Source organism: Puma concolor, chromosome C2 (genome assembly GCF_028749965.1).
Source record: "Puma concolor isolate L17-30 chromosome C2, mPumCon1.1.hap2, whole genome shotgun sequence".
Taxonomy (NCBI): domain Eukaryota; kingdom Metazoa; phylum Chordata; class Mammalia; order Carnivora; family Felidae; genus Puma; species Puma concolor.
Genome location: NC_141675.1, coordinates 5427930 through 5447623, shown reverse-complemented (window position 1 = coordinate 5447623; position 19694 = coordinate 5427930). Strand labels below are relative to the sequence as shown.

Here is a 19694-nt window from a genome sequence, read left to right as displayed (position 1 = left end):
CGTATTGAAACAACAGCGACGTGCTTACATTTTCTCTATTTTCCAATGTTTTTGTAACACACTGTATTAATAACTAGCCAGCTACCTCCCCCCCACCCCGCCCACACTTAAAACATACACATGCACACATACAGAACAGCCAAAACCTAGTGTGAACTTAAGCAGCAGTAACATTCTGCACTGGTGTTGCGCCGAATTGATAATATTCTAGACAATTAGTGATAATACCTAGCATCTAAAATACGGCATTATGCAACTAAAGCTCAACCACCAGACTTCTCTAAGTTTAAAACCTGGTTACTTGAAGATACAGCCATCTGTTCTTAAGTTACAGCTAGAAAGGAACACTATCAACAATTGTAGCAGAACGCTTCTAACAAATAGATTTGGCTTTGGTTTTCTTTATCCACTAAAATAAATAATTTTAACAAAACAAGAGTGCTATAGTACCATACGTCAAAAACCATGCCCAGCTTCCTCTCCCCTGGGGAGGACAGTAAGTAACACAGGTTGATACAGCATATACTGCAAAGGAGACAGATCACCACATTCACATAGTTTCAGCCTTTTAGGATAGAACTGTTCTTTTTAAAATCAAAGCCATGCCGATTTCCTTGTCCTCTAACATATGGGAGGCATCACAGCTCATTTAGAAAAACTATTAGAACTAGTGCAATAGATTGTTTTCCAAGAAAAGTAGTGGGAAATGCACTTGACCTCGTTTGTAACTCCAAAATACGTGAGCCAAAAAAATAAACTATTGTCTACTGATGGCCACATGCCAAGAATTACTAAATAAAGTTAAATTTTTACGGCTAAAAATGCATTAGGAGAGTTTATATTCTCTTATAATTGTTTTATGTAGACAAATTTACTTCTAAAAATCTTTAACAACTACAAGCTTTAACGACGTTAATTAATGCTGTTAATGCTTCTTTCCCATGGCCAGCTTTTATGTGTTTAGCCTTTGAATTTTAAATTCAAGAAAGAGAAAGACAAATATTTCACGGAGGAAGAGACTTCTCCAAGTGCCAGATAATGTTCACAGACCATATGGAACCTCTACTTCCTTTACAAACACCTTTTCCTACTCTCAGCACTAAATTGGAATTCTGTCAATTGGCATAGGCATTTTCTATTTGAACTAAACACTGTTTTACATTTCAACAGTTCTGTTCAGACTCAAGATCAGTAGATGAAATGCACTTGTGCAAAACCAGCTTTCATTATAGATTGAAAAGGCAGTATCTTCAATGCAGAATGAGTCTGTTACAACTTTCTGTCACGGTCCAATAATTGGGACTACAAATATAATTTTTAAAATATCTATAAAAACACTTACAACAAAGTGATCCAAAGACTTTCCAAAGTTAATGTCTCTATTAAATAACTTTAAATCATAATTCCCTCTTTAAGTACTTACTAAGTTTTGATATTTTTACAGTAACAGAAACAGAAAAGTTTCTCAACCTATAAGCTATGAAATATTTACACAAAATACAGTTTTATGAAAATGCCATTTAAAGACAAAATACAGCCACGTTCTGAAGAAGCAAGAAAAGGAAGGCTATGCTAACTGATGAACTGACTGGAATAGGAGCCTGTGAAATGTTAGCCCTACATGTGAATTAACTACATATTTTGTCTACCTTTCTGTCACTCACCTCTTTCAACTTGATACTGGGTCATGGGTTTCTACCTCCTCCCAAGATACACTCCAATTTAAAAAAAAAATTTAACCCCCTAAACAGTATTATTTTCTCTTGACTGGTTACATTAGTCAACAAAAGCAGTCCTGAAAATGGTAAGGCTTGCTATGAGAAACTGAGACCATACATTAGGTTTTTTATTCACTGAAAGCAAACCTGTTTAACAATGTCTCACAACCCTCAAACTGCTTCCGGTAATTTTTCAGAGATTATATTCTGACAGTTGCTGTCAATTAATGCTCTCTGAAGGGATATTTTCTTGCGTTTACTGGGAACAAATTCATTAACTAAATTCCCCAGATACTTACCAATAAAACACTTCAAAGAGATATTTATGAGCACATCTGTTGTCAACCAAATAGCTCTCTCATCCAATTCATTTCCCTCCTTAAATTTTATAATCTGGTTTCTAAAATCATTTTTGAAACTGCATCCTGGGAGTCAAATCCTCACCAAAGTTGAAGACCTTTCTTAACATCTTCAACCTACCTCTCTTGCACTTCTGCAAACGGTTTTTATATTCCCCCAAAAGCACAACTATCCACAATTCCTGTGACTTCTTGTGTAACTTTTTCCCCTCTCGCTTATTTCTCTGCCAGACTCTAGATTTCTACGGTTCAGAGCACAGACTCTGGACTCAAAATGAGTGGATTCAAAACCTACTACACACTCACTCTCTCGTGCGTGAATGTAGGCAAACTACTTAACTTCCACGATCGTGGGTTTTCCTCTTTGTAATAATAGTACCTATTTCAAAGAAACTGAGGGGATTGAATGCATGTACACACCCGAGAAAATACAAGCAAAGCATTTACAAGAGCCTTGCCTAAGAAAAACTAAACGTTGGCCAACAGTCGTAGTAGCAGCCGCGGCTGTGCTAACACACAGCAACCCCACTGCTCGTACCGCGGCAAAACTCAACCCTTCGGAGAGATCAGCCGCTCTCTCCCACAGACTTCACCACAGGCTTCAACCTTAGGCTACGGACTCCTGAAAAATGCCCTAGTGTCTTTTTCCAAATAAATTCCTGGAAGTCACCTTCATTTGGAAAGCTCATGGCTGAGAAAATTCAAAGTATCCAAGCAAACCCCTCCTTTTACTCTATTCCTCAAATTCCCCGGTTACATTTCCTATTCTGACTTCTCACTTTTCATTCAGTCTCCCCAGCTTCAAACCTTGGAGGCATCTTAGACCTCTGCTGTTTTTCTGCCCCTGAAAGTTGACCACACACCAGATTTGGCAGGTTTTACTCTTCCTCTCTTTTCCAGACCCATCCCAGCCAAGGTGGCCCAAGTTCTCAGTCCCTCACGCCCAGATTTCTGCCTTTGCTTTTTTAAGTCTGACTTCCCACTTCATGTCTTTTCAATATAAAGCACTAGCTTCCATCACAGTATGCTTTCCTACGACTGGTTTCTTGTGGCCTTGTACACCAAAGTCTAAGCTGAGCTACTCACCTTTCAACATTTTAACAGTCCGTTCTTTCACAATCCAACTTCGTTTCCCACTCGAGCAAGAACTGTTTGCCGCTGATTCACACACCCACTCGACTCACCGTGCCTGCCGCTGACCTTGTAGTAACTGAAATGTGTGCTGCCCCCAACCTCTCCACCTAGGCCCCTTCTATTCATTCCTGGAGGCCCAACTCAACACTCACAGACTCACGAACCCGAAGTGCTCATTCACTCTGCTCTCTCCTCTCTTTCTTCATGTTACTCAGTATCGCACCTTGTGGAATACTATGCTGGTCTCTACACTTTCACGGCCTCCATTTGTTGTGACAAAACTAACTCTGCTATGTGTAAAGGCTTATCTTAGACTTTTTTCTATACTCTATCTTAAGCTCTTTGTTTACCCTAGAGCATCCGTAGGGCAGCAATTGTTTGCTGTGTACTGCTGTGCCTACTTGGGGAGTTCCAAAATTGTCAACCTGAAGTTTGATACCCCGAGGCAGTAGTCAGCAAACGTTTCTATAAAAGGGCCAAACGATAACCATTTTAGGCTTGGCGGGCCACGCGTGGTGTCTGTCACATATTCTTCTTTTTTCTAACTATAGAAAAATGTAAAAAGCATTCTAAGCTTGAGAGTCCTACAAATGGGCCATCCATGGGCTGGATTCCACCCACAGGCTGCAGTCCACCAGCCCCTCCCTCCTCTAAGGAACAGTTCGGTATCTTATACAGAATCTCTGTATCGATATCAAAAGTTAACTAGTTTCTCTCAATGTTGTTTGGTTGATTACTTTACGTGACTTTTGAGTTCTAACGTAAAACAAATAACCCCTGAGTTCTTACCAGCTCTTTCGGACTTTTCTTTCTGTTCCCGTAACTCCTCTCCCTGGGTAGTCATCTGTTTGATGCGACTACGAAGTTGAGCAATTTCTTCTTCTTTCATTTCCAGGGTTTCGTGCATCTGACGTTTCGTCTCTGCTATTACCATTCCCTAAACAGAAGTGCAGACACTGAAGTGTTTGCCTAACAAAGCTGCATCATCGATAGCACATATCAAACTCACTTAAAAGGCAGAAAACCTAGTATTTCGTACTAAGTAGAGCATAAGAATTATTTTAGTATTTCACAAACTGAAGTGTGTGCTCTGTGCTCTATACTACACTATATACTATAACAACTCTGGTTACCTGGCAGATCAGGGTATTTGTTAATATGAAAAATTATTTTAATAGTAAGTTCAAACTTTTGAGTGTTAAAAACACATTTTAGTTAAAAGATTTATAATCTTCCTATAAGCGTTTGCTCCAATGTTCCCTATCTCAGTAACTAGTTTCTAATGAACACAATACAGTCTTTTGTACTTGGCTCAGGGCTACCATGAACTATGGTTCTCGATCTGTGCTGGAACATGGGAGAGCCTCAGAGGCCACTGAAGGCGGAAGGTTACTGCTGCCACAATGATGGGCCAAGACTGTGGTAGTCTGCCTGCTTTTTCGCTTTCCTCTTGTGCCAGTCTCTGGTGCCACCCCATCTCCTCCAATTTGCTAACTGCTACTGTCCTCCCACTCTCTGGATAATCTACACATGAAATGAAGGTCACTGAGGGGAAAAGGGATATTATGTATTATACATTATATATTATACACTGAATCAGTCATTTGCGACTAACAAAAAACAGGGTGGTTCAACTTGTCTCCTGAAAAATAAGATCTGGGGACAGCCATTTCATGATCTTAAGATTATGACTTGTGGGGTTTGTCAAACCTCGGTTTACGCTGTGACTCTTCCGGATGGCTGATATTAATGGACAGATACAAACCAAGTGAATGGAGATTATACACAATTTCAAAACAAGATCGTCAACCTTCAGTTTCTTCAAAAACCAAATCACAATGGAGAAAAAGAGACACGGGGTGGGAGGGATGGGCAATGGAACCTACTGATTAAAAGAAGTCTTAAGAGTCACATGTCAACCAACTGCAATGAAAGAAACTTACTTAGATCTTGACTCACAGAGAAGGGGGAAAAAGTATGAGACAAAAGGCAAAATCTGAAACTAGACAGGTGGTGGTATTAAGAAATTATTACATTTTTAGATGGTGAACATGAAAATGTAGTTATATTTTTATAGAAATAAAAGGAGTCTTTTGTTTTAAAAATACATGAAAATACTTAGGGAAGAAATTATGAGACTTCTTGGATTTGCTCTACAACAAAGTAAATTCTGGGTTGAGGATAATAAGGGCTAGACATGTGCAGGCAAAACAAGATGAGCCCAGAGATGTCAACTGTTGAAGCTGGGTGGTGGGTTCGCTTTTTTTAAGGTGGGCCTTCATGAAGTGGGTAGAGTTGGATCTAGCAAAATGACATCGGAGAATGAAAAGATTGCTAACACGTTTCAAAAGTAAACAGCTCTGACATGTTCTTAATTGCCTGGTCACCTTAAATACTACAGCTATAATGTAGCATATTAAAGAAAACGGTGGACGACGTGAACCAACTGGGAGCTGCTTTAGAAAAAGAAACCAAGAACTTGGGGCTGAAAGACCTGGGTGGAAAGGATTCACCCATGAATTTTCAGTTGTCTTTGCTGCCATGGCCACAGCTGCTACTCCCTCTGTAAACTGCCAATCTCACGTGTACATCCTAAAATTTGTTGGCACAAACTTCAGTTTATACTAATACACACACTACCACTTCTTTACTTAAGGCAATTTATCTGAGAGATTAATCTGTTTCCGTTATATTTGAAGACAATACTTAACATCATTCACTTTTAGTAATGTCTTACCTATAAAAAAAATTCAACGTTTCTCTGAAAAGTACTTAGGTACTGTAACTAGATTTATTTTGCAATAGTTACGCTAATCTATAAATCAAAACGCTTACTGGAATCAAAAAATGACAGAGAATCGGCTTCCCATGATATACAACTAATGCTAACAGTTATTTAAATTTCAAAATTACAACAAAAAGATGTTTCAGGGAAGCAGCTGTAATAACTTTGGAAAGCATATGCCGGAATGCTTCTACCTCTTTCCAAAGTGAATTCTGGGGCCCCCTGAAAACTTTTAGTATCATAAGGTTTATTGGTTTACCTTATCTTGTTCAAGCTGTTCAATTAAGTTCTTTGCATCACGCAACTGAGTGATAAGTTTAGTCTTCTCAGCCATATGAAGCTCCTAAAAAAATTTTAAAAATTCATTTCCATCTCTAAGAAAGCTTCTCCTCACATGAGAACTCTACACATTTTATCTAATTTGGATATTTCTCAGTCCAGGAAGAGCAACGGCGCACAGGACGTCTGAAAAGGACGGTCAACGCTACAAATCCCAGGGCAACCGGGAGTCCTCTCCATACTGTGCACGGAAGAAGGGAAGGGCTTTGCAGGAGAGGGCGATGCAGGCCACGCTGGGGCCGGTGGATCTAGCTTTACAGGGTTACATTAAGCCAAACTCATTTGAGCTTTTACCTTCATCTTTTCTAGTTCTTGAAGCCTTTCATCTAGCTGTTCTTGCAGAGCTTCTTTCTCACTGGTTAGCAGCGCGCATTGTTCCTTATGCGACTGAATTGTTGCCTTACAACGCTGCAGGAGATTCTCTTGCCGCTTAACTCTCTGCTGAAGTACTTGCAGTGTTTTAGCAGAAGCTCCATCTACGGCGATCAATAAAGCAGCACGAGCAGGGGCAGTCAGTAAGGAACAGAAGGGCTCTCTGGGAACAGTTCCTCTGTTAGTACACAGGGGTGCACTCTCACCCCACGCTCTGCTGTCCTCTGAGCCGGACGGAGAAGAGAGGCCTACCCTTCCCAGCCTCTGCTCAGTCACTATTTGTATGGCCTGTATCTGAAGAAGCAGGGCAGTGCATTCACCTGACCTATGGTACAACGCCACCCCAAAGGGCACAAAACACCCAGTAGTTAACTAACTTACCAGAGTCCACCCTCCTTGAAAGACAGTTGGATGACCATCTTTTGTTATTCAAAAGTGCCCTCTGTGTCCTGGCTCCCATCCAAAGAGGATTAATAAGAAATTTTTCTAATGTATTCTCATCTGTTCCTGAGAGGAGTTCTGGTAAGTACAGCTTTCTACATTCTCCATACGTTTATGAGTGAAGTTTTCATACTCATAGGGGAATTTCAGGACCCTTTATAGGCTGGTTGCTCAGCACCTAACCTAATGGCTGTTCAACACCTAACTCTGGCCCTGCCTGGACTAACGATTTGTCATAAGCATCTTTGAGAGAAAGACCTACTAAATAAAAAGTGGGGATTTTGCTGACTATGTACCTTAAAGCCTCAAAGAGTATGGAGGGCAACAATTGGATTGTGAGACAAAATTTACTATTTTCTTTTCTTTTTTTAATGTTTATTTATTTTTGAGAAAGAGAGAGAAAGACACAGAATGAGCGGGGAAGGGGCAGAGAGAAGAGGAGACACGGGCAGGCCCCAGGCTCTGAGCTGTCAGCACAGAGCCTGACACGGGGCTCAAACTCAAGGACTGTGAGATCATGACCTGAGCTGAAGTTGAACGCTTAACTGCCTGAGCCACCCAGTGCCCCTATGCCTTCTTTTCTAATTAGAAAGCAAATACAGGTATCTTTGAATGCAGAAATATTTAAGCAGTGTTACTTAAAAAATGAAATAGCCAGTGCCAAGAACAAATTCACTTATCTTAAACAGGATGGATCTGTTTATACGAAATCTAGCTACCACTATCAATAAAACAGCGTAACATCATGAATTTTAGTGTATGTGCTGCTGAAGTGAGCGCTAGAGTGAATTTTAATTACAATGAAGACGTGGTGCTACTCACAGGCTTTCAAGTCTTAAAACAATGACTTAGCTCCGTTCTCCTGAATAACCACAACAAACAAAGAACCAAAGTAACAAACACTCGTGCATCTTTCTGGAAATCGTAGGAGGACACTTTTCTACCTCAGCCCACATCATGCCCCGGAAACTCTCAACATCCTCCTCCAGCTTCTAAACTAACTTTTTGACAAGATGAAGCTTACCTACTGGCTCTATATCACTATCTGTGTTCTCTTTAGTGGCACCTTCAGCCTGTGGTTCCATCTGAGAACACGGTTTCGGTAAATCAACATTCATGGGGCCATTTCGTAACCGCTGTTTCAGCAGAGAAACCTAAAAAAGAAATGTGCATTAGAAAATAAGATGATAAACTACGGCGGTTTCTTTAAAAGAGAGAGGCGACAGAGTAAAGGATATTCTTTTTCACTATGATGGGGAGGGGTGGGGAATCAAAATAAAATGTTTACTCTTAAATGCCGTTGATTTTTTTAATTGCTATTTTCATTGATATCATAGCCAAACGACACAATAAATTTAAAAATTATACTGAAAAAAAAAAAACTGAGGAAAAGCAAGACTTCTAAAAATAGGCCAGGGGCGCCTGGGTCGCTCAGTCGGTTAAGCATCCAACTTCAGCTCAGGTCATGAGTTCGAGACCCACATGGGGTCAGTGCTGCCCATGCAGAGCCCACTTTGGATTCTGTGTCTCCCTCTCTCTGTGCCCTCCCTCCCTCATGCTCACTCGCTCACTCTCAAAAATTGAAAAAAAAAAAAAAAATTAGGCCATTTTGGGGCACCTGGTGGCTGAGCTCAGGTCATGATCTCATGGTCCTGGGATCGACCCCATGTCAGGCTCTGTGCTGAGCATGGAGCCTGCTTGGGATTCTCTCCCCCATTGCCCCTCTCTGGCTCACGCATGTGCCCCCCCCCCCCCCCACACACACACACACTCTCTCTCTCTCTCTCTCTCTCTCTCGCTCTCAAAAAAAAAAAAAAAAAAAGGCCATTTTGTAACATCTAGAGCCTCAAAACTCCCTTCATTTTTCTCTATCCAAACACCACACACTTTTTCTTGTAATCTTTTACCTGAGTCTGGAGAACACTGATGTGCTGATCTTTTTCCTCTAAAGATGCATCAAACTCCTCTTGCAGACGTTTTTTCGCTTGTTGATCCATCTGCAGCTCCTAGAACACAAAGAGCTTTAAAGTAGTTTTCGGTAAAAAACAAAAAAAATACAAACCTGAGGTTTTCAAAGCTCAAAAACATAATCAATCCAGATTTGCGTTTCTCTGAAGGTAAGGTATCAGCAACAATAATTGGAGAAGAATCAGCGCATAAAACGTTAGCATTTCTCCCAGCAGATAATTTTGTTCCTTCAAAACCACGAAGGTCCAAGAAGAAAGTGTATTTGTAGAGCTGGAATGACTGCTCTATGATGTTAATAGTGTGGAGAGGACAAATAATTATTGAAGCTAAAAAATCTTTATCCGACTTTAAGACATCTTACTCCTTGTGCTCTCTTGATGCACTTGACCTAAAACTACATTGTTTTCTACCAAACAGAGAGCCAATACAACCTTCCTCCTCCCAATACCCAGAAGCAAGAGACAGCCAAAGTCAGAAGCTTCCTCATCTGTGAAACGAAAAGGCTGAACTAGCCGATCACCAAACTGAAAAATTTCAAGTTCCTGAAATTACCTAAAATGCTCCTTTCTTTGGGTCATTAGTGAGCCTTCCCAACTAAATCCAATGATCTTTACCTCTTTATTATAGCAGTCACCAATAATTCCCTTCTCAGATGAGGCACCTGCTCTCTGGGGCTTTAGGCTCCTGTCTACACTCCTGTCTCTTATTTTGCCCCACCCGCTTCACAGATTCTATTGGCATCTATCCCCCTTCAGTCCTGTGCCTTCGGTGCTTCTGACACTTATTCCGTTAGAATGCTAGAGATTACAGTCTGGAACATATGAAATATCCCATCAAAACCCATCTATTTTTCTAGGATTCCTCCTTTTCTAGTTCCCCGAGCTCAAAATATTCACAGTCACATTTTACCTACCTTTGTCAATCCCTGCGTATGATCAGATTCTTTTACTGCTTTTACAATATTTGAGTGCTCTCGCTTTCCACATCCATAACTATAGTCCAGATCTTTATCATTTCAATGACTAATTTCCTTCAGTAGCCTTCTAGAGAGAATTCTCACCTCAAGTCTTCCTCTGGTTTAATCCATCCCTTGCACACACATTTGCTAGAAAATTTTCCCCAAACATTATTTTCAAGGACTTACCAAGCAACGCCCTCTTTCTGCGATGTTTCAAATTTCCTAGCTCTCAGAACACCGAAGCACTAACTGTTCTCTATTCTCCCCCACACCTACACCGCCCCAAGATCCCACTGGCACTGCTCCTCTCACTAAAACTCCTGGCTTGACTCCTCCCACAGAACGAGTCTCCAAATGCCAGTCTTTGAGTCAGGACAGGTCCACAATGAAGTCTTGACGGATCCGTGGTGAAATAACAAACACAAAGCCGGTGTAGACGGTTTTTCCTTCATTTAAACAACTGTCCTTTACTCTGAGAATATGTCTTTCCTACTCTTTTTTGTTATTAAAAAAAAAAAAAAAAAACCTTTCAGGGCACCTGGCTGGCTCAGTTGGAAGAGCAGGCAACAGTTGATCCCAGGGTTGTGACATGGGTATAGAAATTACTTAAAAATTAAAAAAAAAAAAACAACAACAACAACAAAAAAACCCTTTCACAAAATAATGACAATAAAAGAATCTGGTTCCTTATTCAATGTCCTACTTGAAAAAATAAAAGTTTGCAGCTCCCTGACAATTCTCCTTTCCCCTATATCTGGAAGGAACTAGAAGGTAATTTTTCAGTCCATGAAAGCCAAACAGTGTGGAAAGCACTGCCGTCCATGACTCCGCACAGGCCAATTCTTTATGATCCTTTACTCTCCTTAAAATTCATTTCTTCCAAATAATTTTCTACATTCTACCATACTAGACTCTGTTATATGCCATCTCTAACAGCCAACAAAAATTCCTCAATTTTTTTTTGAGAGACAGCACGTGCACGCACACACACACGCACACACACACACGTGCATGGGGGAGGGGAAAAGGGGGAGAGGGAGAAAGAATCTTAAGCAGGCTTCATGGTCAGTGCAGAATCTGACACAGGGCTCAATCCCATGACCATGAGATCATGACCTGAGCTGAAATCAAGAGTCAGACATTTAACCAACCTAGCCACCTAGGTGTCCCCAAATTCCTCAATATATATGATGATTTTCAAGTTTTTAATGTTTTAACCTCTCCGTGTAGACAAGAAATCCTTGGATACAACAGCAGCATCTTTTAACCATACACTCCACTCCCTCCACTTGTCACTTTACCCTACCCTACTAAGTACTCCATAAACAATACAGACTACAGTTAAAAAGGAACTTAAGAACTGTCTACTTATATCCTGACGACAGCCCACAGGCTGGCTAGCCAATTGTCCAGTATTTCCTTGATAGGGATCTCACTACCTCTAGAACTGGACCCTAGTATCTGGGGTCATTTCTTACTTTAAAAATTTCTTCTGGAGCACCTGGGTGGCTCAGTTGGTTAAGTGACTGACTTCAGCTCAGGTCATGATCTCATGGCTGGTGAATTCGAGCCCCACATCAGGCTGTGTCCTGCCAGCTCAGAGTCTCCATCTCTCTCTCTGCTCCTCCCCCATTCATGCTCTGTCTCTCTCGCTCTCTCAAAAATTAAATAAAACATTAAAAAAAATTTCTTTTGGGGTGCCTGAGTGGCTCGGTCAGTTAAGCATCCGACTTCAGCTCAGGTCATGATCTCACGGTTTGTGAGTTTGAGCCCCGTGTCAGGCTCTGTGCTGACAGCTCAGAGCCTGGAGCCTGCTTCGGATTCTGTGTCTCCCTCTCTCTCTCTGCCCCTCCCCTACTCATGCTCTGTCTCTCTCACTCTCTCAAAAGTAAGTAAACATTAAAAAAATTTTTTTTAATTTATTTTTGATTAAACCTTCAGGGTATATTTAATACTATTTGAACTTTTTAGCCAAATAATAATAAATGGTTCTATAATACTACTAAATATAACAAACTAATTCAATAATGTTCCTATTTTTGGCCATTCAGACTGTTAACAAATTTTGGCAAGTCTTGAAATTAACATTTTTATGCATATGATTTGAAAGGTCTTTCTGATTATACCCTTGGAGAGAAATCCTGATGAGTAGAATGTATCAAATACATTAACTATTTCACTATTTTTTATCTTTGCCCTATGCTACCCATTATGTTCAGATGTGATTTTAAGCTGCAAAAAATGAACCCTCCTCCCTAAAGTTAGCTTTGAGAACAGCAATTGCTTATAATAAACTGCATCCAGGTGAGCCTAGAAAAAGTACATGCCATGCACGGACAGAAGGACAGAGAAAGGAGGAAATATCTAGGATAGTGTCTTCATTTACTCCCCATTTACCTGGCCTTAAAAGGGAATCAGAACCCTATCTACTTGGATGAGCTCATGATATTCATAGTTCTATTAACTTTCTCATAATATGATATTCCCATTTAATATCTGTGGATGTTATAAGATTCAAGATCCGGCAAAGAAAATTACATGCTATCTGTTGGAAATGGTTTTGCTTACCTTTTTACTTATCCGATTCATTAACAAATGCCTAATATGCTAGAAATCAGCATAAGAATAAAATATACATACATATACGTATATGTATATACAGGACTGCTGTTTTGTTTTGTCATCCATCCAAAAAATATTAGGAGAGATCTTCATGGATTCTACTCACGTGTATATGCATGAGGAAGAAATAAAATACTAAGCAAGCAATGTTTTCTGAAGATCTTTTTTTATTACAGTTATTTGTTAGCTGCATGTTTATCAAGAGAAACTATGCCATAACCGAGTATTCATGTTCCATAATTGAGGAACACAGATCAGTGACAAAATTCCATGGGACTCAACCCAAAGAAATTCTTGACATTCCAAAATCCTGTTAGCCCCTGAAAGATACCAGCCTTCCTCATCTCTTCAAAATCTTTCATGGAATCTTAATTTCCACAGAAATCTGCATAGGCCTTCTTTCTTGGTTCAGCCACAGCAAACTTACAGAAAGCTGCAACCCCCCAGGGATACAGTGAATATGCCAACAATAAGAAACCGCAGATGCTTAGCCAGAAGGCCTTGCATCTGAGGTTTCGTCAAAGCACTGGAAGTCATGGTGGTTCTCGATGCTAGCCTCAAACCCGACATCCTTCCTGATACCCTGAATATCTTCATATAACAAAATAAAGAAAATTATACTCTTGCCTGGTCTGAATCAATAAAGTACTAATGAACCTGCGTGTAACTTCTCTTCAGACTTTAATTCCAAAGAAACGAAATACTTTATGACTTACAGCACTTTGAATGTTTAATTAAATACTAATCATGATTTTATGGATTATACTATTTAGCTGAAGGAAATTTTTTGTTCTTTGTGAACAAAATTTTAAATATCCAGACCCTCACTTATCCATTTAGTATCTACATATAAATTACGGAATAAATCTCTCTTCACGTAACTGGAACCAGAGTTACAGTTCAGAAATAGATCTTAGCTACTAAAAAAATAGTGTAGAACTGTACCAAACAACAATTTATTCTATGGCCTCTAGACCCCTTGTTCCTTCTCTCTTCCCTTGGCCCAGCTGTCCCCTGGCCATTCCATTGATTACAGTCTTGACTAAAGACAGTGTGGTAGGCAGAATATGGCCCCACAGATCCCAAGTCCTAATTCCTGAACCTGGAATATGTCAGGAGAAGGTGCAGATGTGAATAAGTCAAGAGCCCCGAAATAGGAGATTATCCTGGATTATCTGGGTGGGCCCAATCTAATCTCATGGGTTCTTAAAATCAGAACCTTTCCCAATGGAGTTCAAAGAGACGGGGAGAAGTGATTATGGTCGAATGGGCAGAGATGCAACATCGATAGCTTTGAAGATGAAGGAAAAAGGCTTTGCCACGTCCAAGGACCAGAGGACGTGGCAGCCTCAACAGCTGGAAATGGCAAAGAAACAGACTGTCCCCTAGAACCTTCATTAAGGAACAGTCCAACTGACACCTTGATTTCAGCTGGGTAAGACTCGTGTCAAATTTCTGAGATTTGTGTTGTCTTAAGCCACTAAGGTTGTGGTATTTGTTGCAGCAGCAACAAAAAACTAACACAGGTAGGCAGATACTAAAAATAACTAAAACTTGTCAATCTGTGTCTCTGACAAGTATTTCCTAACAGGGTTTTCATTTTCACAAGGGTTAAAAGGAAAAGAATACATATGTAATGGCTTATGACCTAACAGTATACATATGGAAAAAGACCTTTAAGTGGTGGGAAAACTGGAATAGTATATAAAAATTTATTTAACCAATTTCATGAATCATAATTGATGGTGGTAGTATCAGAATTGTTATTCTAAGACGTGTTGTGTTTATAATGCTGGAATAAGGCCGATAAGTGATTTTGGGTCTTTTATCATCAGGTTCTTCCACACACGAACTGTAAGGAAAAGAAAGGGATCCAGGGGGATGTGTAGACTCAAGGAGACTTGTCAAGATGTACCAAAACAATGTTTACACAGGCAAGACTATTAGTCTAGAGGTGCACACTTAGGTGATAAAACCTTAGGGGTACCTGGGTGGCTCAATCAGTTAAGCGTTGGACTCTTCATCTGGGCTCAGGTCATGATCTCACGGTTCATGGGTTCGAGCCCTGTCTCAGACTCCATGCTGCCAGTGTGGAGCCTGCTTGGAATTCTCTCTCTCTCCCTCTCTCTCTCTCTCCCTCTCTCAAAATAAAGAAACTTAAAAAAAAAAAAAAAAAGCTCAGAGAGACACAAGGAAGTACAACACAAGTCAGTAGTTATTTTTGGAGAAAGGGACGGGACTATGACTTGGTTGGGAAACACACAGGGGCTCTTGGGATGACAAGGAACATTCTATTTCTTGACCATGGTGGTGGTTATGATGTGTTCACCATACACATATAAGCCATATATTTTTGTGCATGATTTTCCGTATTTGTTATACTTTACAATTAAAATATTTTCACAATCAAAATATTTTTAAAATCTTACCATAAGCGATACAGGAGCGATATAGAATCCTATCCTCTAACCAATACAAGTCAATAAGATCTGTTCTTCCCAAGACAGGACAGGAGCAGAAATGAGCAAAATATGATTCCAAATGATAAATATTTGCCTGGATTCTAATACCTCATTGTAAAAGTTATCCCCCAAAATTATAATGAACATAATTTTTATCTAATTTTACCAAGATTATTGGTTAGGAAAAACAAAAAACAAGCCTGAAATACCTAATAGAGGAGACAGGTTAGCCTTGGAAGTTGCCACTGACTGTTCAAGCTGTCAAATGATATTCTACTGCTAACCATGATATTCTTTTTCCCTTAGGTTTATTTATTCATTTTGAGAGAGACGGTGTGTGTGTCTGTGTGCACAGGGGAGACACAGAGAGAGAGGGAGGGGGAAAATCCCAGGCAGGCTCCTCACGTCAGCACAGAGCCGGACTTGTTAGAGCAGGGCTCCAACCCATGAACTGTGAGATCACGACCTAAGCCCAAACCAAGGGTCGGACGCTTAACCAACTGAGCCACCTAGGTGCCCCTAAATAAGATACTCTTATGTCATTAATTCCACCAACAGTACATACCTTAGGAAAACGACACAAATAAAAACTGCAAAAACTGATCGCTGATCTTATAAGCTGGGCTGTTTAGTTTTTACTCTAACTAACGAAGTGTACATGAAACTCTCCCAACAAGTACAAGAGTTCTGATAAATGTAAGAGATTTAATTACTATTCTCAAAGCACTAATCACAACTTACCTCTCTTAACTCTCCAATTCTCCGAAGTGCTTTATCCTGACTCTGACTTAATATACCCTTCAATTTAAAAAGAAAAAAAAAGTTGGTTCAAACAACTGCATGACATACTAATGAAAAGCAAGTAGAAAAAGAGCACAAATCATTGAACTTTATCTTTAACACCCTTTACACTGGGACTATGCAACCACAGTTCTCTACCGCCACTTAGTGGTAGAATTACATACATCTAGAAATAAAAATCCATAGACAATTCATAGATACACAAGCAAGGTACCCACAGACTGTAGGAATAAGATGAACTTTTGAATATGAATTTATGAAATATTAATAATACAATGGATTAAAACAGAGCTACCCCTCATGTCAAAAGACCCCCATGTTCAAGAAAACATTAACAAACTAAAAACTCTATTTGTAATATCCTGATTTCCACATTTGTTATGGACAATGAGAACAGTGAATCAGCAATAAATAATTGGTATTATCATTCTGAACTGATTATACTCCAGATCAAAGCCAGAAAATTTAATGTTGTACTTAATGGAGATTATTATTTATAGCAGATTAAATATTTTACAATAATGCACATGGGGAAATTAATTAGTGTCTTTAGATGGGACAGAATGCTAAACTGTTAATAAAATAACTTTTACTGTAAAAAATAAGACTATATTTTTGGTGCATGACTTTCTATATCTGTTATATTTTACCATTAAAAGACATTAAAATGTTTATCGTGATACAGCAGAGATAAAAAATGCTATCCCCTAACAAAAATAAGCCTATATTCTCCATCCTTCTCAAGACAGGACAGAAACAGAAATTACTACAGCATGATTCCAAATGATAAATATTTATACACCTTATCACAGCAAACTGATGGGACCGTCTGAAGTGGAATGGATACTTCCCCTTAGCTCTGACCTGTGAATTATCACCTGGGATACCTGGTGGGAAATGTCTAGCCACAGAACAGGGTGACACAGTGGGGCTGAGGTGCGCCACCCAGAAGAGCTTCCTCTCTCCACATACTTAACCAAGAGCTTTACAAGCAGCAGCCTCAGGAAAAAACAGAGAAGATGCTTGTGTTTGGACCTTGATATAATGATAAGGAACAGAGATGTCTGCAGATATTTCAAAAATAGAAGGGAAAGCTTAGAAGGCTGTATGTCTCTACCACTAAAAACCAAGATGTGACTTGCAAACTGAGACACCAGAAAGCATGTTTGAAAGAGGCAAACATGCCTTAAATCCGAACCTCTTACACACCGCAGGGGATCCACAATTCAGAAAAGCCCATCCCGACCAGAAGTAAAAAATCTCTGGAATTTCTTATTCACTCCCTTTATTAAAACAACGGGGTGCCTGGGTGGCTCAGCTGGTTAAGCGTGACTCTTGGTTTCAGCTCAGGTCATGATCTCAGGTCAGTTAGTGAGTTCGAACCCTGGAGAGTGATTCTCTCTCCCTCCCTCTGCCCCTCTTGTGCTCTCTTTCTCTTTCAAAATAAATAAATAAACTTAAAAAAAAATACTTGGGTCACATGGAGAATTATTAAAAGTGAGGGTCAGAACTATCTTACTGTAAGACTCTAATTTTTAAATAATGTATGAATCAATATCACAGCCAAGATATCACTTACTTGGAGCTTCTTCTTCTCTCTCTGAAGAGTCTGATAAGCTATAACAAACTAAAATAAAGAAAAAGCCATAAATAATATCAGTCATTCCTAAATAAATGAGTTATTTTATTTTATTTTTTTATTTTTTAATAAATGAGTTATTTTAAATACTGCTAACGCATCTCTTTATCAAAGTAAAAAATACACAAATCAGGAGAATCCTTTTATAGATAATTCAACCTAATTAGATGCATATAGTGTACAGTCAAAATTAACAAATGAAATGTATTTCTAAAAAATAAAATATAACTTGACTGTATAAAGATATTAAATCTGCACTCGATTCCACCTCAGGCACATACATCTTTAAATCTCAGTACCCAATTATGATCAGAGCCAACTTGCCTGAAGGCACGAGGCTACTCAAACCGTAGCCACAAACCAGTACCATCAGCAACAGCATCCCCTGGGAGCTTGCTTAGGAGGAGAAATTCTTGGGTCCCACGCCAAACTAACTGAATGAGGCTGGAGTTGGGGGTGAGGGGAGGGATATGTTTATTTAGCAAGCTCACCGGGTGGTTTTTTTGCTTTGGGCTATTATAGACCATGTAATTCATCTCTAAAAGACTCTGATTATAGGAACTGTGACGAGGGCTGGGTAAAAATCTGAAGAAAGGAACTCGTAACCAATAGATGGAAACTGGTAATTTAGGTTCTGAAGAGATGTTTAACCATTTAACCTAATTAAATAGAATATTTAAACATTCTACACAACCTGATGAAATTATACACTAACAAATCTCTTAAACCTAGAGATTACATAGCCCTATTCATCTGAAAAATAAGCACATGGCTCCAATGGATTATTTGGACCCTACGTCAGAAGTACAAGAGGGCTCCGAAGAGACAGGCTGCAGCTTGAAGAGGAAGCACTCCCCTACTCCGCGCACCCTGCCATTCTCCTTGGAAGGTTGCTGTGTGCCCCTCAACGCATCTACTGATGCCTTGAGTTAAGAGGCAGGCAGTCACGGAAGGGGAGTCCATGCAATAAAGAATTAAAAAAAAAAAAAAAAAATCTGCCTGAGACCACAATCCTCCTCCTCTTACTACCTTAAAATAGCTTTTCTTATTCCCGGATAGGAAAACAGTGCTCAACAAGCGGGGACTAGGAGAGGTGGGAAGGGTAAGCCAACAATGACGCGTCACTTACAGCACGATCTTATCCTGGTCACCTACAATGGCAAGGAAAGACAGACACGAAGACTATGTGCTCTCTTCATCCCTAAGAAGCTGCATGACTCTACTTGAGGTGGCACAGAAGGGTGGAAACAACCAGAAAGACCTAAGGTCTGTCAGCTGCTACCTGTGTGACTTTAAGCACATTTTCTTAATCTCTATGACTAAGTCTCCACGAGCCTCTCAACCCCATTCTACTAAATGAAGCTAATTAATATCTACTTCACAGAGAAGGTGCAAAATTCAATGGCACCATAAACTTAAAATGCATAGTGTCTTGCACACGTTGATACTAATTACACTGCTGCCCCAGCTTTAAACTTAGAAGCAACAGGCAAGTTAGTAAAAATAACATAAGTCTAAACAACAAATAATTCAGGACGATTATTAACTTGGACAGAAATGAATAACAATAAATTTACGGGAAAAAGCAGCCTGATTCCACAAGTACCTCATGAGACATGATGCCTTTAATGCTATTTACATGTCTAGCTTCCAGCGAGCTGAGAGAGTTTAGCCTAATAATTCCTTCCTATTTTGTCAGCACTTTGTAGTTTTAAAAAGATATTTTACATATTTCGTCTAGGGGTTTCTGTTTTTATGTTTGGCTGCAAGGGTAAAACTAAGCATACTACAGCCATGATCGAAAATGGCAGTTATGGCTAACATTATATACGGACCTTGAACCTTATTATTCATCAATTAAAGTTAACTATAATGCTGAGTTAACTGGTAAGGCAATAAAACATTATGCACTGTCTAAAGAAAAAAATTCCATGGGCAACTCGCCCCAGAAAGGCTTTCCTAAGGAAGAAGAGTTTTCACTGCACAGGACAGGGAGGGAAACTAATACAACCCAGCCCAAAGGGAAGAGCGGAAAAAAGATGGAATGGGACTGCTTCCTTCCTCTCTTAGACCACACAGACAGTGCCATCCTCAAG

At 39.7% G+C, this 19694-nt stretch overlaps 1 protein-coding gene and 1 pseudogene across 13 annotated transcripts in view; both read right to left on the bottom strand.

The window, feature by feature from the left end:
- Positions 1-19694, bottom strand: part of GOLGA4 (golgin A4) — a 125815-nt gene that overhangs the window by 64374 nt on the left and 41747 nt on the right. For 11 of the 13 annotated variants that reach the window (XM_086720424.1, XM_086720425.1, XM_086720429.1 and 8 more), the window contains 7 exons: positions 17539-17586; positions 15900-15956; positions 9056-9154; positions 8173-8302; positions 6630-6811; positions 6256-6339; positions 4001-4148 (listed from right to left, as the gene is read on the bottom strand). In XM_086720424.1, the coding sequence (XP_086576550.1) occupies positions 4001-4148; positions 6256-6339; positions 6630-6811; positions 8173-8302; positions 9056-9154; positions 15900-15956; positions 17539-17586 (748 nt within the window). The remainder of the gene's footprint in view (positions 1-4000; positions 4149-6255; positions 6340-6629; positions 6812-8172; positions 8303-9055; positions 9155-15899; positions 15957-17538; positions 17587-19694) is intronic. The other 2 variants (XM_086720428.1, XM_086720426.1) reach the window with 2 other exon arrangements.
- LOC147577056 (cytochrome c oxidase subunit 6C pseudogene) lies at positions 9161-15889 on the bottom strand (annotated as a pseudogene).